Here is a 25,084-nt window from a genome sequence, read left to right as displayed (position 1 = left end):
CCTCCTCTCTCATGATGCTGCCCCGTAGCACAGAAGCGTTTAAGCTGCCCCTCTTCTGTAATGCAGCTGAGGAGTTTGGCACCCATTTCCATGAGGGCTGAGTTTGGTCCGTTACTTTGAAATCCTGCCCAAGAGCAAGTATGTGAGAGGGCTGGAGGGACGGGGGAGCGAGGAGGGGAGGTGGGGCGTGAGCAGCGGGTACTTCTCTGCCTTATTTTGGTGGTTCTTTCGCTTGTGGATCCGCTGTTCCTAATTCCAGACAAGAGGTCCCTCCCCACATCTAGATGATCTGTGGATGACTGTACCTACATCTGTGAGATGAGTCGAGCGCGCTAATATGAAACGCACGGCCTTGTGGTCAGGGGTTGTGCCAGCATTGTAAAGCACCTGGATGGGATTGAAACACAAGCTCTTCTTTAACATTTATAAATTGGACACAAGTTCCTACCTAAAAGCTGTTTATTAGCATCTAGGATTCAGCAGGACATTTGTCTGCCCCTGGCAGTTTGACATCCAGAGGCGCTTACAGCAACTGGCTGGGATGGTATTTCATTAACTCAAGTGATAAATTTTAAATGTGTGTTTCACGGGCACCAGTGTCCCCTGAGGAAAACTACCATTTCCTAGCTAATTTGACAGGAGAGAGATTATAATCCAGACATTCCCCAAGTTTCATAAACAAAATCTCTCCTCTGAAGGACCAGACTGGAATGGAAGGTATGGGTGAGGATGAGCTTCAAGGCCTCTGACAAGCTGCAGAAGAAGAAACGTGCTGCAGTTCCGCTCCGGCTTTGTGCTAGAGGATTTGCCTTGTGTATGTGCGCAAACATGTTCCTAAGGTACGGAGCCTTTTTCATCCAAGGATCGCAGAGGCTTTACAAAGGTTAATTAAAGAGAGGCCTTGTCTCTGTGTGCGGTGAGGGAGCGAGGCTTCCATTTTGGGTGTGTAGAAACAGAAGCAGAGTGGTGTGTAATTACCTGGCTTTGCATTTTACCGGAAAGCCATGGCAAAGCCCAGAGCGTCCGCAGGGACTTTGACTCCTGATCTTTTTGCTTAAACACAAAGCCTTCTCCCTCTCTGTTTTTAGGATACTGAAACTTCTGAAAAGGCCGCATCCCCTTACTTAACAGCTACAGCTTTACCTCATTGTGCCTTAATTATACGTTAAAGTCTCGGTCCTTTTGTTTAGCTAATTTAAGAAGAGGGTGGGGGGCTCTTTAGGTTAGAATTTAGCATTAATTTAGTGTTCTCTGACACTTGAAAACCTGGCTGGGATTTGAGGCATTTTCTTTTCCTTTTTGCCTTTTACGACCTGCAGGTGTTTGGTGTGAGATAAAAGTAGATCCCAAAGTGAGATTTCACAGCACAAATTATCAAAGTGAAGATTCACTCTTGATGTAGTCTACGTGTGTGGCAGTAATTATGAAAAATAATTCGGGATAATAGGGCCTTCAGGAATCCCAAGGCGGGCACTGGGAGGTTAACCCTTCCTCATCTAACCTGATCTCCACGCCGCTGTCATCATCAGGTGAGCAGATGATGGGTTGAGTCGGGCAACTTTACGAACTGAGTGATAAATGTTACGGTCTTCAAGAAAATAGAGGAGGCAACTGAGGAATGGAAGTTCTGTTCCCAGGAAGTTTTGGATGTGACTGGTCCTAGGTCATACAGACCTTTGGGAAGGTGTTACTGGTTCAGGCTGCTCACCAGCTTTAAGGAACAGCAAGTTCTTGGATAGCAAGTAAGTCTCGCCACTTTGCTGCTCTGTCACACCCAGGCAGCCGAGCGTTACAACCTGTGCCCATCAGGGTGGCGTTATCACCAAGGCAGTGTTTATAGGCAGCATTTCTCTGAAAAGCTGAAGCTTCCTGGCTCTGTAGACACTGGCAGTTCCTCGACAGGTTTGTCCTGAACACCTCCTTGGCAGGTGTTCAGCTGGAGTTGCTGTGAGAAGGTTCTTGCAGTGGCATGTCACGTGCTCCATCTGCACACAGTAAAGCAGAGGTTTGCCGTGATGCCCAGTGAGGGGCCCAGCCGGCAGCACCTCCGGCTCCTGGCTTTCACTGAGCGGTGTCCTGCCAGCAACTCCTGAAAGGCTTTTCCTGTGGCCAGGGCAGCAGGTTGGCCTGGGTGCAGAGCCCAGCAGCAGAGTGTGAACGCACCTGGCCCGTACTCCTTCCTGTGGGTCCTTCACCCCTAGCACACTGTGACGGGCTCCCAAAGCTCTTCACCCTTGCCCTGGCTCCTCCGAGAGGTGGGCACCACCTGCAGCAGCTCTGCAGCGACGTCATTCCCAGGATGTTTGGAGCCAAGCCCATTTGCAAGACACAGATTTGGGAAAAGCATTGGTTGGGCAGATACCCAGAGCTGTGGCTCTCCTCCCACAGCCATTCGTGTTTGCTTTTGTAGGTGACTGTTGTGATCTTTCAGGCAGCAGCAGCTCATCTCATCCCTTCTGCAGTCAAACTGAGGTGGATGGCTCCCGTCTTCCTGGCAGCCTTGGAGTGGAGCGAGGGGAGGCAAGCAGCCAGCCATTCCTGGGGACAGTGGGCTTCCCCCCCGGCTGTGTTCAAGGGGGGCACAAAACCTTTGCATGGAGCTTTGATCTTGCTTTTGGGACAGTTTTTTGGCTTGTGGGCAGAAAGGGAAGAGGGGTGCCAGGCTGAGTGGTCATGCGGCCTCAAGTCCACAGGTCTGGCTCCCCCATCCTCTCTCAAGTTGAGGCTGTGTGTACAGCCCTAGTAGTAGGACTCTGCTGAACCTCTTGGAGCTGGGCATCACAAGGACTCTTGCTGCCTCTGGTCCCCAGGGTTTATCGTGCAGAGCCATGTTGCTCCTGCCAGCTTGCTTGCTGGCTTCTGCACCCCACTTTCCTTCCTCTGGCTGCCTGGAAAGAGTAGTTTTCACCGTGCCCTGCCCATCCTTCAGACTTTGCTGGTGGGACCTTCTCATCCTGGGAGGCCAGGATTTTTCTTATGAAATGCTGCAGGTCTGGGGACCACCAGTGTGTTCAGGAGGTGCTTTGCTGCCTCCATGCTGGCCCAATTCACAGCAAGGCCAGCGGCTGCTGGTGTCTTGCCAGGGGCAGGGTTAGAGCCCCAGCTGGGGCTTGCAGAGGAATCTCCTGCACCAGTGGCGATGGTGTGACAACCACGCATTGCACAGTGCGTGGTGTAAGCCATTCCCTGGGTATCGCTGGTCCCAGCCCACCACAGTGCTGCCCTCCTGTCACACACGGCCATTCCTATGGCCTTTGGTCTCCTGGTTTAAAGGAGTGAAGATGGCAGTGGGGAACCAGGGCTGGGTGCGTTGGCGTTACAGGTTGCCCACCATGCCCCATCCTTGCCCCCTTGGTGCCACGTGGGGAGCACAAGGCACGGAGCCCTTCTCGCTGGGCAGCCTGCAGAGTTAATTTGGGGACGTGGAAGTGCCCTCACCAGGGTCCCACGCCCAGCAAACCCCTCCCTGAGCATCTCTGCAGCAGCCGGCCCGCGGAGGCTTGCTCGCTCTCAGCCGGGCGGCTGATTCCTGGATCCTGTCGGTTTTCACTCCATCTCCCAGGAGCCAAGGTCCACAGCCGTGCCTGTGCCTCCCAGACGGGCCGGCAGACGAGAACTTCCTTCCAGGCCCTATAGACAGACATTTTATATACGTTAACTTAAAATACATGTGTATATAAATAGGGAAAGCAAGAGCTTGGGAGAGCTGGAGTCTAAATAAACTTGTATGTTTAAGGCTTTTAAAATGCTAATGTTGAATTTCAGGGGAGGGGGGACGCAAGAGGATTGTTGGACTGAGCACCAAGACAGCTGATGAGCTTGGATTGGTGCCTTTACAATTCAAGGAAAAATGGGATAGTTTGGGAAGGAAAAAGGGATTTTCTTGTTTTTGTTTTTAGTAGAAAATAAAAGAAGCTGCCTTCTTATTTGCCTCCCTCCCCCAGCGCCGGAGCAGCGAGCGACTGGTGTTGTATGCATAAGCTATTCCTTTGTGCAACATCTAAATGGTTAATTGTGTTTGAGGAAGATGTACGGGCGAATGGAGGGACCACCCAGCAAGAGACAGACAAGAAAGAGCGATCTCTGAAATGTTTAACCAGAGAGAGAGCAAAGTTGTTTAAAAATATTTAATTTACAACATTCCACACTGCTGATTATAAATTGGCCGTCCAAAAACACTGCTGCGTGCGGGGAGGGATCCAGGCAGCATGAAACAAATTCTTGTGATTGTTTTTCCTATCTTCCTCCCTCTTTTCCTTGGGGAGTTTAACCCCGGAGTGGGATGCGGGTTGCCCCAGGCAGGGAAGGAGGCGAGTCCCCAGGGGACAGTGGTCCCTGGTGCAAACACCTGCGCCCAGGGCTGGGGCGCAGCGGCCTGCCGGTGCTGGGAGAGCTGGAAGGGACGGTGACGAAGGACCGTCCGGTGATGCCGGCGGCAGTGACAGGCACATTTGAGATGGTTGGCAGGCAAAGGTCCCGCAGCCACTTCCCTCCGATTTTCACCCCAGCACCACGATTTCCCCAAAGCATCCGGCCGTGCTTTTGTGCAAGGAAAGCCAGGAATCCACTGGCGATGGGTTGGGAGACCCGGGGAGCCAAACCTGGCCAGGCTGCGCCACACGTGAGAGGTCCCTGGCTACTGTGATGGTGCCCACTCTTTGGGTCGGGGCGCTTGGTCGCATCATCCAGCCGTTCCCAGCGGCGCCGGGAAGAAGCCGGGACCTGAGCCCTGGCAGGGTCATTGAGCAACAGCGGAGTCTCCCCCTGTTTGGGCCTTTTCGCGAAGGGGGTGGTTGGTGCCGGATGCTGGGAAGAAGGGATTTGGCCACACTCTGCTCACGACCGCTGCTGATCCGCAGCTGGCTTCGACACGCCCGGCCACCCCAGCTCTGCTCCCCCTATGTGAGGGGCTGGGGCTGCTCTGCAAGGAGAGAGGGTTCCCTCTGGGTGGTGGCCAGGCCATCTCCCCCATCACCTGAGGATTGCTCCTGCTCCCACCGCCATGTTCTTCCCAACCTTCCTACCCTCTGTTTCCCCCATGGCAAGGGAGGTTTGGAAGAGGAGGCTCCTGTGCTCCTTACTGTGCTGCCCTCGGGAGACTGGGCAGGCAAGGGATGCAGGTGGTGAAGCTCAGCCCCTTCTTCCCCAGCCAGCACCAATCCTGCCAGCGTCCGTCCTCACAGACATCACCCGAGGGGCTGGAGAGCCACCATGCCCAGACGGTGCTGGGGAGCCACCATGCCCAGACGGTGCTGGGGGAGATGCACAGCCCCCTCGGCCGGTGACCCCATGCTGCAGAGGGAGTCTAAGCGTAGCTGAGGGATGGGGGCTACAAGAGGAACCAGGGTCTGAAAGTGGTGCCAGCTCTCGCTATAGAGCCTTCCTTGGCATCTCCTTGCAGATCCTGCCTTGGAGAGCAAAAGCCCAGCTGCTCTCACACCCCTGCTGCCCCAGGCCCCCGGCCATGCATCTCCAGACCCTGGGGAGCCCCACCCAGCGGGGAGGGCAGGGGTCTCGCCTGCTTCTGTGAGCTCTCCTAGCAAAAAGGGGGCACGGGGAGGGCTGCGGGACTCTTTGCCGGGGATTGCCGCAAGTTTCCTAACCCCTCATCAGCCAGGAAGCCACGCCGGCCACCTGGGTGCTTCCTCGCGTGCAGGGAAGGCCTGCGACAGCCCAAGGAGCCGGGGTGGGTTTGGCTGCTTGCCCCGGTGGCGAGCTGGGCTCTCGGTGGCTGAACCACGCCGGGCCCTGCCAGCCCCAGCCGGTGCCGGGAGCGAGAACGGAGACAAAAGAGCTTGTGTCCGCCTGCCAGCAGCCGGCCCCGCCGAGCGGCCGCCCGCCCAATTAAACCGTGCCCGCTTCCCATGCGGCAGGGGCGCCCGGCGGGCTCGCTGGCCCCCTCCCACCACCCACCAGCCCCGCAGGGACCCCCACCCCATGAGGCCTCCCGAAAGGCACCAGTGTTTCGGCAGCTCTTGCCGGACATGAATGCCCTCGCAGCGAGGGCATCTCCAGTGGCTTGTGCTGGGAATGGCACACCCCATCCCGGAGCATCTCCTGTTCCTTCTGCTTTCCTCGCACCCCGGGCTCGCAGTGCACACCAGCGCAGGCGGTGGGATGCTGAGCATCCCTCTCCGCTCCCCCCAAGGGCCAGGTCAGGATGGGACCTGTGAGCAGCAGCCGCCACGACGATGGGAGCATCCTCACGCCCTGTCCCAACCCGTGGGGCCGGTGTCACATCCACTTAGCCGTCTCCAAAAATCCCTCGCCCTGACACCTTGTTAAATACCCACCAGGGGTCACAGTTCCTGGGTTTCTTTTTCCTGCTTTTCCTTTACCCCGCTGAGACGTTTCGGTTGGCAGGAGCTTCCCCCCCCCGCCCCGCTATTAGGTATCTTTCGGGGAACAAGAAACCTAGATCACTTACAAATTAATTTGGAGTTAAACCTACAGAAAATGAGAAACATGCTGCTTTGCAGGAGAGAGCGCTTGGCCAGAGATCAAGAAAAATACATCCAAACCGCCCGATGCGGCTTGCTCGGCGGCGGCCGGGGAAGTGAGCTGCGCGCTCAAGGTAGCCGTCAGCTGCGTTTGGGTGCGTTTTAATGGGGCCGCGGCCTTTCCTCCCAATTAAAACCGTAGCAAACGAACAAAAGGCAGAACCTGCTCCCCGACGCACGAGGGGACGTGGGGAAGGCCAGGGTGGGAGGGAGGAGGCGTAGGGTGCAACGCCACAGCACGGGGGTCTGCCTGCCCCCACTCCTTCGATGGCGGGGATGGGGATTGGCCACGGACACCACTCACCCACGGCATACCGGCGCCTTTGCACCAGCATTTCCCCATCACTGTGTCCCTGGGGCCACAGGAGCTTTCACCAGGGCTGGTCCCCAAGGGAGAATCCCATGTCCCCTCACCCCACGGTGCCTTGCTGGCCCTGCGGCCGCTCCGGCCAGCAAGGCACCGTGAGGCGAGGGGACACAAGGTGTTGCATGGGACCCCAAGCCCCCCTGCCAGGTGAACGGCTGCAAGCAGCCCCCTGTGCTGGGTGCTCCCAGAGGGTTGTGGGCGCAGGGGCTGGCCGCCGCCGTGCATTGTGTCTGCGGTGCGAGCGGCTGCGTGGGGAGGGGGCTGCGCGGGGGAGGCCGGGACGGCGGAAGAGCAGTGATAAGATAAAAGGTCTGCTTTCCCATGCCGAGGAGCCGGGGAGGGGGGCGCGGGGCGAGCGCCGAGGCCACCCAGGTTTCAAGCGCTGGGCCTCGGCGCCTGACCCCAGCACATTCAGAGAGCACTTCCTAAATTTGTCTCCTGTGTTCCTGACTCACAAGCAATTTCCTCACCCATAAAACGGCGTCGGCATGAAAGGACTGGCCGGGACACCAATTACTTGTCACTGTTTTACCACCCCACTGCTCACCAGTTCGCAGCCCCCGGCGCTGCCCAACCAGCATCTGCCCCCTCCCCGCTGAGCCCCTCTGCCTCACACGGCTGGGGCCACGGGGTGGATGGGGTCCCCTGTGCCGTGGGGAAGATCCCCTGCTCCGTGGGGAAGGTCCCGTGGGGCAGAGGAATCCCCAGTGCCCAGCATCTGGCAGAGCAAACCTGGGTCTCGGGTGCTCCTGGGCGTCTTGAAGGCATCTCAGCGTGCCATCAGGGAGACGTCAAACATGCCCAAGTTCCTCAGCCCCGCGCTGGTGTTGTCCTTGTGCTGGCATTGTCCCTGTTGCGTTAAAGATGCCCCTGTGTGGCTGCATGGGAGGGAACAAGGCTCCATCATCACCGTCGTCGTGGCACTGGGCTCGTTGCTGAGCTTGGCCGATGGCCCTGCCATGGGGTGCACAGACCCACGCCGGCACCAGCCATCGCCATCTGGGTGCCTCCGTGCCCTGCCTTGTCCCCACTCTCTGTGCCACCTCACCTGTCCCCCCTGCCCTAGTCCCCAGAGCTGGCATATCCCCATTCCAGGGGATGGGAAAGGGCTGGTGCAGAGGGGCTGGAGGTTGTGGGGGTCTTGGTAGGGTCTGAGCACAGCCAGGACGCCCGGGAAGCCCACATCCACCTCCTGGGAGCGGGGAGACACTGTGTGCCTGCGGCCGCAGCCCGACGTTCCCCGGCAGCCGTTACCCACCCTCCCGCAGCAAATCGCTCCCGGCTTTGTGCCGGCAGCGGGCGAGGTTTGCCCAGGGCCCAGCAAGCGCCACGGCGGCTGCTAAACGGGTTTTATGGTGGGATTTAGGGACTTTTCTGCCGGGTAATTGATTTGCCCAGGCAGTAAAAGATCAAGGCAGGGGCTCAGACGGTGGCTCCTGGCATCTGCCCACCGAGTGGGCCAGGGCGCGGGGCGGCTCGGGGCACGGCCCGGGACAGTGGTCCCCGATGCCACGGTGCATGGCGTGGGGTGCCGCAGCCCCACAGCCATGGGGCGAGAGCTGCGCTCCCTCCAGGAGCCCCCTTGCAGACCCCCCCGCCCCCCCGCCCCCCCCACTTCTCCCTGCATCCTCGAACCCCCCTCCCCAACCCTACCACAAAACAGCCCCCAAAGGAGACAAAAGGGGCTGTTTGGGGACCTGCCACCTGCTAGTCCCCATCCTACAATACCGCAGTAAAGAGGCACCAAACAAAGGCCTTAAAATCCTAAAGGGGCCCATTCATTAGGGTGACAAAGGGGGAAAGAACTACATTATCATAATTAATCCCGGTGCTGGCGGTGGGTGGCAGGCCCCTCTGTCTTCCAAGGTGGTGTGGGGACGGCCGGTGTCACCACGTCCACACGCTATTGTGCACTGTGGCCTTGCGGGGCTTAGGCGGTTTTTAAGCTCTGTAAACACCGCGGGACCCCCGCCATGGCTGCCGGGGATGCTGTCCTACCCCCTGGCCCCTCCCCAGCCGTGGCTGTTTGCCCCCTTGCCGCAGACCCCGTCCCCAAAATCCAGGGGCCTGGGATGGGTCCGTCCGTGCCCCTCAGTGCACCTGCCCTCAGGACGGCCAGGGGCCCCTGGGTCCTGCTAGGACAGGGGCTCACTGGCCACATGCCCTGTGCCGTGTCCCATGGAGAATTACCCCAGGTGGGACGTGGCAGGGACTCGTCTGCTCCCTTTCGCTGGCCTTGGAGATGGGGCTTTATCCCGTCTCCACTATCTCAGCTCTCTCTGGGGGGACCTCGTGGACTCTGAACTGGGGGCCGGCCTCTCCCACCACCTTCAGCCTCCTGCTGCTGGGGAAGTGCAGGGAAACTGAGGCACGGTGCAGGACACAGAGGTGCACAGGGATTTTGAGGGATGTCTCTAATCCCATCCGGTGGATGCTGCCTCCCTTCTCCATCCCATGGGACACAGCATCCCTTGGGACACACCCCGTGCTGGCTGGGGGAAGCGATGGGGCAGAGAACACCCTGACACTGCCCATCCATCTGGGGGGTCCTCCCTGTCCCCCCAGCTCTCCAGCCACCCTGATGGGGTCCCAGTGCTGGGCGCTCTGCAAGCCCTGGGGTCCCTGGGAGCCTGCGCCTGGCTTGGGGCCGTGGCCGGGCAGGCTGTGCTGGTGCTTGGGAGAACACCATCTGGTTTCCAACTAACAAACGCCCGGCGCTGGCTCCCGGCAGAGGAGTTGCTGCTGCGGCGACGGCTGTTTACAGTGTGCCGAGGCTCTGGCACGTCCTCGCCAAGTCCCCTCTGCTTTCCCCTCGGGTGCAGGGCTTTGGGGCTGCGTCGTGGCCACGCAAAGCCCAGCTCCGCGCCTCAGCCCCTGCGTGGCCTCCGCTTGCCCGGAGGATGCTGCTGCTCACTGAGGCCGTTGTCCCCAGCTGCCCGTCCCCGAGGAGCACCCGCTGCGGCGTGGCTCCTGCCCGTGGGGATTTTCCCATCCCTTTTGCTCAACGGGATGGAACACACAGTATGGGGACAGGGTGGGCTCCCCGGCTTCACCGTCCCATTTCCTGGTGCTCGGTGGGTCCGGTGCCCTGCGCTCCCCGGCTGGGTCCCGTCACACCCCCCCAGCTCACCCTGGCATCTCCCTGCAGCGGGGTCAAGGGACGAGGGTGGGTAGGGCCCCGGGGGTGTCCCTAGGACAGGGGCAAAGCCCCGGGCTTCCGCTTCGCACCCGCGGCTCTCGCAGCCACCGATGCTGCAGAGACAGGGCGCAGGGTGGGGGCCGCGCAGAGCCATTTGCCTTTAATTGAATTTATTTGTTACAACCCCAAACAATGTAAAGCAGGCTTCTCCCAGGCTCCAGCTGCCTGCCTGCCCATTAAAATACCATCTAGAACAGCAAATCCCCCCTCCCGCCTTGATATAAAACAGCCGGTCAGCAAGAAGCAGCAAGCAACATCTCCCCGCGCGCAAGCCGATTCCCTGCTCTCCGTCCTGCTTCCCCCAAGGCCAGTGGCCCCCAGGGGCTCTGAGTCCCCCCCCCGGGTGGCTCTGGGGGACATGAGGATGCTGTAGAGAGACCCATAGCCCTCGGCTCAGAGCAGACCCGCTGTGGCACTAAGAACTGCCTGGGGGCCCATCGCTGCGTCCTGCCCACGGGCATTTTCCAGTTGGGTTTTCAATCCCAGTTGGCGTGGTGGGATCTGGCTCTGTCACCGAGATTGTCACCCCCCCCGGGGATCCGGAAACCGGCCACCCTCCTGCTGAGCCCCACGCCCTCTCGCTCAGGGCACACGTCACCGTGCCATGGCGGTGCCTGCTGCTGCTGGGGCCACATGGGTTCTGGGGGGCGGTGGTCCCTGGGGAGCACGGGTGGGCAGCGGAACAGGGGGGCACATGGTTCAGACCAGGCAGTGGTGTCGGGGGTGATCTTACCACAGCCAGTCCTGCACTGTGCCCATGCGGTGTCGGCGTGGGTGAGCCAGGACGGGGCTGGGGAATCCGGACCGGGAGCCCAGGTCCCAGGGGAACCATGGTGCCCCGGGATGGGGCAAATTCAGGCTTGACCTGAAGCACCCAGGCAGACACCAAGGGGGTCTCCATTGACCATCCCACGACTTTTCCAAGGACATCGATGCCATTTCCCTGTCTGTGGGGCACCGGCGGGAGAGCCCCAGGTGGAAACCGAGGGTGATGGATCGGAAGCGGATGGAGAACCGGGGGAACTGGCGGTGTTGGGGAGGTGCACAATTTGGGATTTTCAACGCAAAGTTTATAAAAAGCAGCAGCTTCCCAGCGGTAGTGCGGGTCCACCGAGGAAGGGGAACGGTGGAGCTGTTAATAGCGATCAGGCAGCAGAAGTGCTGAATAGCCGTTTCCCTTCTGTATTTGGGGACACGCCAGATGCTACAGGCCTATCGCTGGACGAGGCAGAAACCCTTTCCGCGCCACTAAAGCCCAGGAGGGCTTGGCAGCAGTGGGTCGGGCTGGCGGGGGGCAGTGGCTGGGGGTCATGGAGGAGCCGCCCGAGGAACCTGAGCTGTTTCTGGGGTTTCCCTCAATTTTGGCTGGCACTGAGACACCAGGATGAGCCTCGCCATCATTGCTCCAGGGGACTGGGGTGGGTGGCAGGGATGGGGGTGCACGTGGGGTGCGTGCTGCTCCGTGTGGGTTTTCCAACCCCCCCCCGGGTAGCATCTTGGGGTGCCATTCCAGGTAGGAGCAGCACCAGGTCTGCCCAATAAAGATCTGAGTGGGGTGCAAGATGAGCAGGTTACCCTTAATTACCCCTAATTACCCCACCAATTCTTGGTGGCATTTACCCCTTGCCCTTTTGGCAGTCCCCTGCCCGATGGACGGGCTTGGCTCCCCGTGGCAGGGGATGGAGCAGCACTCGTGGGCACACCCAGATAGTGGGGCGTCTTTTGGCCCCCCACCGTGGCCCCGGGGGAATATCTGGTCCTTGGGGAGGGCGACCAGCACTGCTGGTGAGGGGACACTCTGCTCTTGTGTGGGGTGGTTTGTTCTTGGGAAAAGGCATCGGGGGGATTCCTGGTCCTTGGGGGGAGGACACCTGGCCCTTGAAGGAGGGGGTCCCCATCCCTTGGAGTGGCTAAAGGGGAGATGTGCAGACCCTGGGGGGGGGGCTACCTATCCCTTGGGGTGGCTGTGGAGGGGCTGACCAGCCCTTTGGGGGTGGACACAGAGGGATACCCAGCCCTGAGGAGGGGTGCCTGTCCCTTGGGAAATTATTATGGGAAAATGCCTGGCCCTGGAGGGGATGCCTGGCCCTTGGAGTAGCCCAGCACTTAGTGGGGGGCTATGGGGGGAATGCTTGGACCAAGGAGGGTGGCTGTGGGGGCAACTCCCTGCCCTTGGGATGCCCTTGGGAGGGATGCCCATACCTTGGGGCAGTTCCGGGGGGCTGCCTACCCTTGCAGGGTAGGGTGCTCGTTCCGGGGGGTCCCGTGGCCTGGAGGGTTCCCCATCCCTTGGGGTTTGCTATGGGGATTGCCCACCCGCGGGGCTGATAGTGGGGGGGTGCCCACCCCTGCGGTGTGGCGGTAGGGAGGGTGTTTGCCCATCCCTGGCGGGGGGGCGGCTACCGGTCCCGGGGGCGATGGCAACGGGGGGACTTGTTGCCCGCGGGCGAGCCAGGCCGAGCCTCCCCCGGTGCCGCCGCCGCGCTCCCCCCCGCGGCGGGGCCGGGCCGGGCCGTGCAGGGCGGGAGGGGAGGGGGGGGGGGTGGCCCGAGCGGGGGGGCGGGGGGGGGGGCTGCCGCCGTGTGTGGCCGCCGTCGGCGGGCGCACCGTTGCTTAGCAGCGGCGATGGGCGCTGCCGCGGCGGCGGCGGCGGCCAATGGGAGCGGCGGCGGCGGCGGCGCGGCCCCGGCGCCCCCCGCCCCCGCCTCCCCTTTAGAGGCGCGGCGGGCGGCCGGCGGCACAGAGCGCTCCGCACCGGCATCGGCACCGGCACCGGTACCACCGGCCCCATGGCGGTCGCCGCCGCCGCGCTCGGCCCCACATAACGGGGAGGGAGGGGAGGGGGGGGGGGCGGTGCACGCCCAGCTCCGCCAGCCGCCCCGCCATGCCGGCCGAGCCCCCCCGCTCCGCGCCGCCGCTCCCGCTCCGCGCCGCCCGCCGCAAGCCGCTGCCCGAGGTAAGGGGCGAGCAGAGGGGTGGGGGGGAGGGGGCTTGGGAAGCGTGTGCGGGTCCCCCCGTGTCCCACAGGCGGGGTCTCGGCCCCGCTCCGCAGCCCCACGGAGCGTGGTGGCCGCGGGCATCCCGTCCTTCTGTGGGACCCCCCCCACCGGGGGCAGGGGCTCCCCGCCTGACCCTCGCCCTCTCCCCAGGGCCGGGCCGTGGGCCCGAGGGCCCCGCTGTGGTTGCGGGCCCGCTTCCAGGCGCTGCTCTTCGCGCTGGGCTGCCGGATCCAGCGGCACTGCGGGAAGGTGCTCTTCGTGGGGCTGCTGGTGTTCGGGGCGCTGGCCGTGGGGCTGCGGGTGGCCTCCGTCGAGACCGACATCGAGCACCTCTGGGTGGAAGGTAAGCGCGAGCTCAGCCCACCACGCGTGGGAACGGTCCCGCTGCCGGCCGCGGCTTTGTGGCTCCCACCCCACGCGGGGCGTGGAGGTGCGGGGCCGGCCCGCGGGCAGGTGACAGCGCGGGAGCGGGGCGGGAGGAGGAGGGTGTCGCCGAGGATTCCGGCGTGCGGGGCCGTGGGTGCCCGCGAGCGAAGGTCCCGTTTTGCGCGGGTGCGTGGTGCTGAGTGGCAAATGGTCTGATTTCCTGTCCCACGCGTGTCCCGGCGGGGGGGGGTTTCCCGCGTGAAGATGCGGTCGCGTCCGCGTGCGGCGCGAGTGGCGTTCGGCGCCGGTTGAGCGCGCGTATGCTCCCCACGCGTGGGCACCCCCTTGAGCCCCCGCGGGCGTCCGCAGCCCCGTACCGGGGCCGTGGGGCTGCCGATCCCGGCTGGGGACCCCTGCCCGGAGGGGACGGAGGAGCGGGCAGGGTCAGGCCGGAGCAAATCCCCGTTTCCGAGTGGAAGCGGCTGTCCCCCCTCCTTTGTTATTAATAAACTCCAGCGTGGGTTCTCTCCCCGCAGCTCCGCTCCCCGGTGCTGGGATTCGCCTTCCCTGCGACTCCCTCCTGCTTTGGGGATCTCGGGGGGGGGGAGTGGGGGCCAGCACCCCGCTGCCCCCCAGCCCGCTCCCTGCCAGGCTGTGTCCGTGGGGGGGTCTCCCACGGCGGGGTCCCGGCGGGGTGCTGTGCAGGGGCAGATGTTGCTCAGCGGAGGGGTGTCAGCCATCTTTGTGCGGGAGCGCTGCCTCCTCCCCCACGCCCCGCTCCCTGTGTGGTCCTCAGCTACTCTTGGATTTGGTTCAACAATAGAAGCAACTTTGCTCTCCCACCCCCTTTTTTTTTTTTTTTTTTTTTTTTTTTTAATTTGAAAAAAAAAAAAGCCCTGCGCTCGCTCGCTGCTTGCACACAGATGCATGCACGCACCCCTGCCTGACTCTCCCACCTGCTCCCCGCTCCCAAGGGGGGTTTGTCCCCCCTACCCGGATCTTGTCTCCATCACCCCTTTCCTCCCCAACACGTAGCAGAGAAATCCAGTGGTACTACCCGGTCCGGCTGGGATCCGGACACGCTCCCTCCGTGGTTCCCTTGCTCTGGGTTGTGGCTCTGGCTCCAGTGGATTTTTTTTATTGTGCTTTTGGGGTTGCAAGGAGTCGACGTTTTGCACACCCATGGATGGAGCCAGGGAAGCGGCTGTGGTTGTTCCTGTTTGAGGAGAATGGGACTTGCGGCGCATGGGGATGGAGAGCGGGATGGGGAAAGGGCCGAGCCTGCGGACGTCTGGAAATGCCCAGAAACCTGGCTTTTCTCACGCCCACGCTCTGCGCCCCACCACGCTTCCCTGCTCGCGTGGGTACGGCTGGGGGGCAGTGCGGCTGCGGCTGGGGGATGTTTCCCCCACACTGTGGGGTGGCTGTAATGTGGGTGCCGGGGGCCCTGTGAGGAACTGGCTCTTTCTCTTGGCTGAGGCGTCTTCTTCAGTGTCGGGAGCTGGATTTTTTTTTTTTTTTTTAATTTTTATTCCATGATGAAACACCACTGACCTGGGGTGCCCTGCCCCTTCCTGGGCAATGGGTGCACAGGGCTCTGCACGCAGCCCCCGCTCCAGATCTGCAGCACTCGGGGTGGGGATGATGTGCAGTGCTGGGGGTGCTCTGTGGGGTGCTGCTCAGGGTCCCCCCGCTTGGCCTTCCTCAGCGGGCTCTTCCCCTGAGAGTGCGCAGCTTGGGCGGACCCCTGTGTGTCCCGCTCCTGGGCGGGACGGTGCTCAGGCTGTCCTCAGGCGTTGGCACTGCCTGTGACTGCTGAGGACGAGGTGGCTGGGGTGGCTTTAGTCCCTTGGGGTTGCTGACGGGCGTGCATGGATCAGGACACGGCAGGTTTGCGGTGGTTCATCCACTCTCGTGTGTCAGCTGTGGGTCTACCTCCCTTCCCTGTCACCGTCCCTGGGTCCTTGCCTCTTTGCTGGCTTCTGCGTCTTTTTTGGTGAGATCAAAGTGTCCCTTGGTGTCCTCAGCTGTACCCAGCGCTCTCTGATCTCTGGACCCCATCCTGGTGTGGGGGTGTGTGTTTCTGCGGGGCGGGAGGGCCGAGGCTGCCCCTGGGGAGCAGGATGCGCTTTCCCAGTCCGTGTGCTTGGATCCCGAGCGCTCCAAGCTGCTTCTGGATTCTCTCAGCCGCTGTTTTCTCCTGGGCGGCTGGTGTGCCTGTCCCTCTACAGTGAGCCTGGTACCACCAGGCCGAGGCAGCCCTCCCCTCACCCCTGGGCTGGCAAATCTGGATGCCCTCCATCAGCCCAGCCCCGAAGCTTTTGGAATCCCCAGGATGCTGGGAGGACCCTGGCTCCTGCCCTCTCCATATATGTGTGGGGTGACGTTTGCAGGAGCATGGTCCATCGCAGTACCGTGGAGTGTTTAAGAGGCAGGGTTTGTGTGTGGGGAGTCCTGATCCCATCGTCCGAGGCTGGTAGGTCCCAGCCGATCCCGCAGTTCGGAGGCAGGGACCTGAGGATGCCGGGAAGCCCCGGAGCTGGTCCGTGCCCGCTCACCTGCCTCTCCCTAGCCGGGCTGAGGCTTGCGGGTTGGTGATGGGCCAACCCAAACCACCCCACCCAGGTGAGGTCCAACCCCGCAGGCATGGAACGTGACCCCGTGCCAGGCTGTCCCTGCCACGGGCTGAGCTCAGCCTTCAGGGAGCTGGTGGGTGCTGGCGGGAAGGGAGCTGCTTCCCGCGGGGGCACCGTGCTGCTGTCTCCCCCGTGGGAGTAGGGTGGGCAGCCCTGCTTTGCCCTCCACAGCTGGGGTCAGCGCTGGGGCTGTGCTGGTGGCAGGTCCCCCTCCGCCTGGGCTGTGACCCCCTCCATCGTGGGAAAGCGCAGGATCCCCTGTCCTGTTTTAGGGGGTGTCCCGTGGAATGCTGGTGGTGCCCTGGGGTTATGCCTGACCCACATCCCTGTTTAGGAGATGGAGGGAGGCCATGTCACCCCATAAATTGGACTCGGCTGTGGAAATGTTCAATTAGGCTCCTCCAAAGCAATTAGCCACTTGAAGGCTTTGAAATCCCGGCTAGTGGCAAGTGTTGAGTTACCTCTGGACACCTGGCAGCTGTTCCCAGCTCTCCTGGGGCATCCGTAGGGCCGAGGGGCCAGGGCGGCGAGCTCCGGGCGGGCAGAGCCCTGGGTGGTGAATGGCTCTGCCTGATTTATGGCACCCAGGGCCGGTTCAAAGGAAGGCCGGGTTAATTCCTAACCGGAACAGCCCCGCGCAGCAGTCGCGCTCTCAAAGAGCTGCTGAGTCTCCCTGGGGAAGACCCCAGTCCTCTCCTGGAAGGGTCAGGGACACCTCGGATGTGCCAGTGGGATGAAATGGAATGCATGGTGTGGGGGCAAGGAGAATTTGCTGCCTCATCCCCGGTTTGGGGTGTGAAGCAGAGGCACCCCCACAACCCCCTTGGCAAGAGTTTTTGTCCTTCCTCAACCTCTGTGATGGGATTTGGCACGGGGTGTCCCCTCCTTAGCACCCAGGGCAGGGCAGGGCTGGCTTCCTCTGTGGCAGCGGCCAGCAGGAGAGGAGACCCTGGCTCTGTCCCTGCAGAGAGAGGGGCATTGGGATGGGAAAGCCGCAACGGGAAGCCAAGGATGGGGATTCAGCATCTTCCCCACCCTGCCTCTGCCCTGAGGATACTGGCTGGCCGGCCCCTCTTCCCAGCCCCACTGCACCTGGTGGGACCCACGGCGAGGTCTGGGGCAGCAGCTGTGGTGGGGAGCGGGGTGCTGTGGCCGTTCCTGGGTGGGCACAGGGAGAGGTGGGTGGTCTCATTGCTGCCGGCGGGTGGGTTTGTGGGGTGAGGCAGCGGCATGGGGGGCTGAGAAAGGAGCAGGCGAAGCTTGAGCTGGGGATCCACGTGGGGCTGGCGCTGGCGGTGTGGGGGGCTCCGATGGCAGCTGGTCCGTGCAGTGGGAGCAGCGAGATGCCCGCTGGGATCTGGCCTAAGCCGGCCTCGTGCCTGTGGGGCGGCTCCTGGGCTGCCACGTCCCCACTCCGTCCCCAGGCGGGTGTCCCGTGGGGGACAGAGTCCCTGTTCCTCTCAGGGTGTGGTGACACAGGTACTGCCCCCACGAGGAGGGACAGGGCTGCCTGGGGTCCCCAGCGCTGCCCTCGGGACCCTCCTGCCTGGCCTGGTGGGGTTTTTCCTTCAGGACCCTGCAGTCCTCTGTGTTTGCTGGGTCTGGGTGTCCCTGAGATCCCCGTGCCCCCATCCTTGGGGGCTCAGAGGAGTGAGGGGCTGCTGGGGTCTTGCTGCCATGGGATGCTGAGATCCCTGTTATCCTAAAATCCTGGCTGGCTCTGCTGTCTGCTCCAGAGCATCTTCTCCCTGCCTGGCTCTGAAAGGACCTGTCTTTTTGGAGGGGGCTCACCCAGGGCCCCCTGCCTGCCTGAAGGTGGGGCACGGGCAGATTTGCCTTTGTTTATTTATCCTTAGGAGGTGAGCCCGAAATCTCTTGGTTTTCCTTTTCCCTTCCTTGATGGTTCGGTTGGCTTTTTCAGGCTGGAAAATTTTGCTAATTAACCCCAAAAGACTGGGAGACTCTTTACAGATGGCTGTGGCTTATCTGCCACTATCCATTTTACTTTGCTTTTCAACTTATATGTATATTTTTTAATTCCTAGAAAGTGTTTTTGTTGTGTGGTGGGGTTTTTTTTTGTTTTTGTTTTTTGTTTTTTTTTTTTTTTTTTAAGACTTAGACATATCCACGGATTTAGGGAGGGGGCTCTTTTTCTGTGTTTTAAATGTTATTTGGCGGCTGGGAGGGGGCAGCGCCAGGGCCCGAGAAGAGGGTTTTATTATCTGCCTCTCCCTCGGGCCTGGAAAAGTGGTCTGAGTTCAAAAAATTCATTTCTTGCCTGAATGAAGCCAGCAATGTGGAAAAATTTCACCATTCAGAGGGGGATGAATGTATGTTTCAACCACACATTAAGTGACATTAGCAAGCAGTGGAGTGCCTAATGTGGCCATTTTTCACAGCAGCCAACAGAGGGGGTGATTAGCATAATTAGTACAGGCAGCCCTATACATATGGAAATGGCAAATGCCTAAATGCCAACACCAGTGGAAATTTATGTCAATGCTGACAGGAGTCTTAGCGGTGAATAGTTCCCAACTGAATCCCCTCTCCCCTCTTTTTTTTTTTTTTTTTTTTTCTCTTCCTTCCCCCCTCTTTTTTTGGGGGTCGCGCTGTCCCCTCGGCGCCGGCCGGGGTGGTGAGAGCTGCCCCGCTCCCCGCGCTGGGAATTGCACCGCCTCGCGATTTGGGGTAATAAAGACATTAATTTAGCTTTGCCGTTAAACAAAAGGGTTCGGCTGGGGCCGACCGGCGGCTGGGGAGCTGGCCCCAAACGGGCCCTTTCAGCCCCTCTGCCCCTGGCTTTTAGAAGGCGTCTCCCCCTTCTGCCGCCCATCGTGACTTCCCCGGGAGCCCCTTTGCCGGGGGTTTGGTCGGAGGCACCGCGGGGCGGCGACGAGCCCCCCGTTCATCCCTTGACGCTGCCGGGGACACCCATCTGCCACCCACCTACCCGCCCTTTCCCTCGCGCCGTGGGGTGAATGGGGCCGGGAGGACGTGTTTTGACAGGACGGGGCCGCGGGGCTTTTGGCGAGGCTGGTGGTAGCGGCCGGGACAGGTAAAAATGGCTCTTTCAGCGTGCCCTGGGCGAGACTTCCTCCGGAGCAGCATGGGTCCTTTCACTGCCTCCCTAATCCAGCTAATCCGCCCCACAACACTTTGAAGGTGGCCTCCGGCTTGCGCGCTGCTCGGCACGGGGAAGCGGCCGGCCGAGGGATGCTCGGGGCGGCGCCTCGGGACCGCGTCCCACCGGGATGCAGGATGGTCCGCGGGATGCGGGATGGTGCCGGCATCTCTCCCGTGCCCGTGGGGGCTTTAGTCGTCCGGGGGCGGGCATCTCTGCCGGTGGGATGTGCTTGGTCTGTGCCGTGGGATGGCTCGATGGTTTGGTGCGTGTCCCCCCGCCACGGGTGCCCCTCGTTGTGGAGGGGGCGTCCCCGTGGGGATGGCTTTTCCCAGGGGATCTCAGCATAACCTTGCCCCCTCCCAGCTGTGAAGATGAGTGGGGGTTTCTGGCCCTGGTAGTGGGATGTTGTGCTGTGGAAAGGGGGCTGTTCCCCAGAGGACCCCCCATTACTGCCCTCAGCTCTTCCCTCTCTGGGGGTCAGGGCTGGCCTGGCTCGGGCTCACTGGCCCCGGGACAGGGCTGCAGCATCCCCTGTGCGCCGGCTGAATCTGGGACTCGCCACGTTGTCCCAGGCAGGAGGAAAAGGCCTTTTTTTTTTTTTTTTTTTTTGGGAGGCAGAGTGAGGACATGTACCCAGGCGTGCTCCCCTCTGGCTGTCAGCGGTACCTGGGTCCCACCCTCAGGGGGGGCACAGAGTGGTCCTTGTGGCAGCATGCATCTCCTTGGGGGACATCGGGTGCCTCTGCACAGCCCCCCGAGCACCTCCCATGGCCCCCCCTCATCTCCAGCCCCTTTGCCCTTGCCAGGCAGGGAGGGCTCGGTGTGGGGCTGGCGGCCTGCCCTGACCCACTGCCCTCCCGGGCACGCTGCCTTGGCATACTCAGCGCACTGCCCCCCACCCGTGGGTGCTTGAGGACAGGGCCCCCGTGGGGTTTGCCCGCCTCCTGCCCTGGGTGGGCACAGCGGGATGCCCTTGTGCTTGCAGCTGCATTGGGGGCAGCAGGACCCAACGTGGGCTTCTCTGACCCTCAAACCCTCTGAGCTGAGTCTGGGGGGTGCTGGCACCCTGAGGGGGGATGTGAGGTGGGGTGGGCTTGGGTCAGGCTGCTTCCTGGGCAGGAGCAAAGCCTTTCCACCTCTCAGCCTGGGGCTGCCCATGGCTGGAGGGCGTTGAGGGGCTGGCACTGGGCAGGGGGTGCTGCGGTCCTGACACCCACTGGGGCTGTGGCCATGGGTCCTGTGCCAGGAGGGTTTGGGGAGCAGTGGCGGGAGGGGGTGGCTCAGGCAGGGTGGCCGGGAAGGGAGCAGGGAGGCTCCCGCCCTGCTCTGTAATTTTGCAGCGGATGCTGTAATTATGGGGAGGGCTCCCCCGGCGTGGCCCGCGGGCCGGAGGCAGCCACACAGCGAAGCTGCCCTTCCTGTCGGGGACCTTGTCCCCTCCCCGCCACCCATATACCCTCCCCGCCACCCATATACCCTCCCCGTTTGGCCACGGTGGGAGCCTGTCTGCGCCATGGGTATCTGGGGTGCGGGTGGGTGTGGGGTCCTACCCACCCACCCTCCAGCCCACACTGCTGCGTCCTTGACCCCCACAGCACGAAACCCCCGGCCCGTGGTACCCAGCGGCGGTGCCCACCCCAGGGAGGATGCTTGCGCAAGGCACGGCTGTCTCCAGGGACTATCCTGCCCCCAGGCCCCACCATGGGGTTTTGGGGGGTGTGAGGGTCCCTTTGCCCAGCATGAGGGTCGGGGGGGCGAAGCCAGCCCCCCCCCCCGGGAGCGGAGCAGGCTGTTAATAAGCAGGACGGGGGCGCCTGATTGGAACCAGAGGGCCCTTTGCGTGAAAAAGCCAAGGGCTCCCTTTGTTAATTGGAATTAAAAAAAAAAAAAAAAAGAAGAAGAAGAATAATTTACATACAGTTCCTCATTAACGTGCTCATTGTTGGTATTGGGGCACCCCCCACTCCGGCCCCCTCCCCGGGCCGGGGGGCTGCGTGCGGCGTGGGGCGTCTCACCCTGCTCCCGGCCCCGGGCTGGCCGGCCGGCGGGCGTGCGCCCGTTTGAAGTGTCCTTGGCAGCCCTGCGCGCGCTGCCTTGTCTTTTCATGTTGCTCTTTGGTTAATTAGGGTGTTGGAATTTGAGGCTTCCTCACGGCCTTTGAAGCTTGCTGACGGCTCGCAGTGCCCTGTTCCAAATTAACACTAATTACAAGGGATGGCTTTTATTTTCTCTCTTTTTTTTTTTTTTTTCCATTAATTTTTTGGGGACACCCCCCCCATGCATGCAGATGTGCAGCTCCTCCCGTGGCCATGCCGAGTGAAGATGCCCGGGGGGCGCAGCAGGATGCATCCCCTGGGCACGCCCCCCCCGCCCCCCCGCCGTTGCCCTGTCCCACCTCTCGCCCGGGTTCAGCGTGGGTGGCGTGGCTGAGATCAGAGCAACTCAGTGCACCTCCTGCCCGACCTCCCATCCTGCCGGGAAGGGGAGGGGTTCCCTCCCCCCACCGCATGACACCCACCTCCCTGTGTCCCCATCCCCTCGCCCTCAGTGCCGCCGTCCCCTCTGACACACACACAAAGGCCGCGGCTGTGTCCCCCTCTCCCCGACCCTGGCACAACCTTCATCCCAACTGGCATCTGATGGACACCAGCTGCTCCCCAGCCCAGCCAGGAACAATAAGGATGCTTCCCCCTCTCCGTTCCCAAAAAGCAGGGGAAAAAAAAAAAACCAACAAAAAAACAACCAGAAAAACACCAACCCATATAATAAGTCATTAAAAGGGAAGATTCTGCTCCTTATTTGCGGTCTCGCTCTGGCCTCCTCGGCGCTGGCGGGGGGCCAAGCCCGCCGGGGCCCCCGCCTCTTGCTGAGGGAGCGTCCCAGTGCGGATGGATCCTGACCCCTCCCGCCCCTTCCCCAGCACCCGGGGCTGGGCCGGAGCCGGCTCCCCCCGCCTCATCCAGCAGCGCTGCCTCGGGATGCGCCCAGGAGCCAGGCACCCTGGGGCATCCCCCATGGGGGGCACTGGGGTGGGGGCTGCGTGCAGCATCCCTGCCTTGGGCAGGAGGCCAGGAGCAGGGCGACTGGGTGTTGCTTTTAGGGATTTCGGGATCATCATCCCACCCTCCTCCGGGCTGCATTACCCACTCTCTTCGCTGTGCCAGGAGGGATAGGAGTCCCCTGTTTGCTGGGGACGGGGATGCATCTGTGGGGGTTTGGGGGTGCCCACGTCTCCCTGTGCCCAGCCCGTGGCCAAAACCCTGGCAGCCTCAGGGTGCAAGGGAGCAGCTGGGCAGGCACAGGATGGGGTGTCCCAGTTTCACTCGCTGCGTCGGGGTCTGGTTGTGTTGGGCATCTGTGGCACACACATGGGTGGGAGCCCTCACTCCCACCCACATGCATGGAGTGCATGGGTGGGAGTGGGCAGGATGCGTCCCATCTGCTTTGTGAGCTGTCTGTCCCTGGGGTTTATCCAGGGAAAGCAAAGCCTACAAGTGCTCTGGGGCTGGAAATATCTGCATCGGTGGGAGGGGGGGTGCCTGATCTGCCGGGGGCTGGGGTACTCTCTGCTTGGGTCCCTTGGGTGTGAGCACCCAGAGGATGCAGTGGTTGGGGAGCCCTATGGCGAGAAGCCCCCTGCCCCGGGTTAACGTGGCACCGCCTGATGCTGCAGGGCTCCGCTCCTGCCCATCCCCATCCGTGGGCATCTTGATGGGCAGGATGGGTTGGTGGGACAGGAAGGGCTCTGCCAGCCTTGGCACTGACAGGGCACGTCGCGGTCCCCTCCACAGCGGGCAGCCGGGTGAGCCAGGAGCTACGCTACACCAAGGAAAAGCTGGGTGAGGAGTCTGTCTACACCTCCCAAATGTTGATCCAGACCCCGAAGCGGGATGGGGAGAACATCCTGACGCAGGAGGCCTTGGAGCTCCACCTCGAGGCGGCCCTGGCCGCCAGCAAAGTCCAAGTCTCGCTGTACGGAAAGTGAGTCCGGGTCCGGACGGGGAGTACGGAGACCCCCGCCGTGTCCTCTGTGTCCCCCCACACCCCTTGCCGTGTCCCCCGTGGGATGATGGCCGTCCTCAGCTCCTCCTTCTGCCTTTGCAGATCGTGGGATTTGAATAAGATCTGCTACAAGTCGGGTGTCCCCATCATTGAGAACGGCATGATAGAGAGGGTGAGTGCCGGGCATGGGACCCCCACGCCCTCCTCCACCGGGGGTTGGTCCCCTGCAAAAAAGGCAGTGGATGGGCTGTGGTGGGGATGGGGCTTGGCCTGAGGGTGCAGGTTTGGGCAGAGGGGCTGGGGAGGGGTGAGGGTGTCCTGGTCCATCCGTGCTGACCCCTCGCATCTCCTCCCCCCACAGATGATAGAGAAGCTGTTCCCCTGCGTGATCCTGACGCCGCTGGACTGCTTCTGGGAAGGTGCCAAGCTGCAGGGAGGCTCAGCCTATCTCCCGTGAGTTTGGGGGGCTGTCCCGGGGTACGGGGGCCCACGGGTGGGAGCAGGGGCTGGAGAGTCTGCGCTTGACCTCCCCATGCAGTTTGGCCCTGCTGCCCCAGGGTCCTGCTGGTCACACCAGCCAGGGATGGGGATGCAGGGACGGAGGAAGCCATTCCACACGCAGAACTTTGTGGGTGCCACGATGGTGAGGGGGCACCCACGCTCCTCAGCCCAGGAACACGGAGGGTGCAGAGTCCCCCCCATGGGTGGGTGGCAGGTGACTCCCGGCCAGCTCCCCGCAATCGCCGCGGTGGTGGGGCTGGGGACCCCGGCCTGGACGAGGGGGAACCCCCCCCAGCATTCCTTCTGTTTACGCCTGTGTTTGTCCGGGAGAGCTGGGCGGCTTGTGCATTGTCAGCAAACGCAGCCCCGCGCTTTCTCATGCTAATGCTGCTCTGAAAGCTGCCCCTTGCCAAACAGATGAAATAGTGGCCTTATTCAGGCTGCTGCCGGACAGGAGGAGGGGGAAGGGGCCGCAACATCCCCAGCCAGGACTAGGGGACCAGCTTTGCCCCCCCCAACCCTCAAGTTCTCCCCATCCCAGCAGCCGGGAGCGGCTGCACGTAGAGGGATGCTGGCGGTGTCGCCAGGTTGGGCGGGCAGCATCCCAGTGCCAGAGTGCGTGGCAGACAGGATGGCCCCCGCCGCAGTGGTGGGGACCCATCTGGGCTCGCAGGCGGCTGAGCGGGTGCCCAGATGGGCACCCCGGCTGAGCGCCGGCCAGCCCATGTGGGGGCTCGTCCCCCTTTTTAACACCGAGGGGGTGAGTGGGGCGGGAAGCTGGGAGAACAAAGAGCAGCAATCTATGGAAAGACAAAAGGATTTGCCCTGGCTCAGTGAAGCAAGCGAAAGCAGATAAAAGGGGCTCTCTTTGGAAGCAGCAGCAGCTCCGGTTGGTATGTGGGAATCTCGAGTGGCCGGCTCCGGCCCAGCCAGCCTTCATGAATTATTAGGCTGCGTTTCTCCCCAGAGCCCACACTCGCTCAGGGCTTTTTCTTCCCCTCTTTGGAGCGCTGGGCTGGGTTATTGGCTTTTTTGTGTGTCCTTTCTGGCTTAAAAAAGAAGCCGAGCGAGGCTGGGAGCTGGCCCCTGGCACTGGGACGGAAGGAGCAATGGAAAAGCCTCTTTTCCTGGGTACCCAACTCCTGGACCTCCCAGGACTTCATCTGCACCCAGCTTCCAGCACCATCCTGAGCCCCCAGAACCTCTGATGAGCCCCAAAACCTCCAGCCTGGGGGGAGATGACTGGAGGGGATGGCGGGAGCCCTTGCCTGCCTGCTCCCCTCTATCAAGATGTTAGCCCGCGGGCCGTAATCGGCCTGACTGCTCGCACAAAGCAGGGCCAGATGATGGGGCCGGCTCCCCCCACTTTGTCCCAGCCTAACAGGATCAG

The 25,084-nt window shown here is 62.0% G+C and overlaps 1 protein-coding gene across 1 annotated transcript in view; it reads left to right on the top strand.

Annotated features, from left to right (window-relative positions):
• Nucleotides 1-12,950: 12,950 nt before the first annotated feature.
• Nucleotides 12,951-25,084, top strand: part of PTCH2 (patched 2) — a 19,607-nt gene continuing 7,473 nt past the window's right edge. The window contains exons 1-5 of the mRNA XM_086753810.1: nt 12,951-13,022; nt 13,216-13,408; nt 22,983-23,172; nt 23,296-23,365; nt 23,555-23,646. Coding sequence (XP_086609936.1) covers nt 12,951-13,022; nt 13,216-13,408; nt 22,983-23,172; nt 23,296-23,365; nt 23,555-23,646 — 617 coding nt within the window. The remainder of the gene's footprint in view (nt 13,023-13,215; nt 13,409-22,982; nt 23,173-23,295; nt 23,366-23,554; nt 23,647-25,084) is intronic.

This window comes from Chlamydotis macqueenii, chromosome 8, assembly GCF_036417535.1.
Source record: "Chlamydotis macqueenii isolate bChlMac1 chromosome 8, bChlMac1.mat, whole genome shotgun sequence".
NCBI lineage: Eukaryota > Metazoa > Chordata > Aves > Otidiformes > Otididae > Chlamydotis > Chlamydotis macqueenii.
This window is presented reverse-complemented; position numbering and strand designations above follow the sequence as displayed.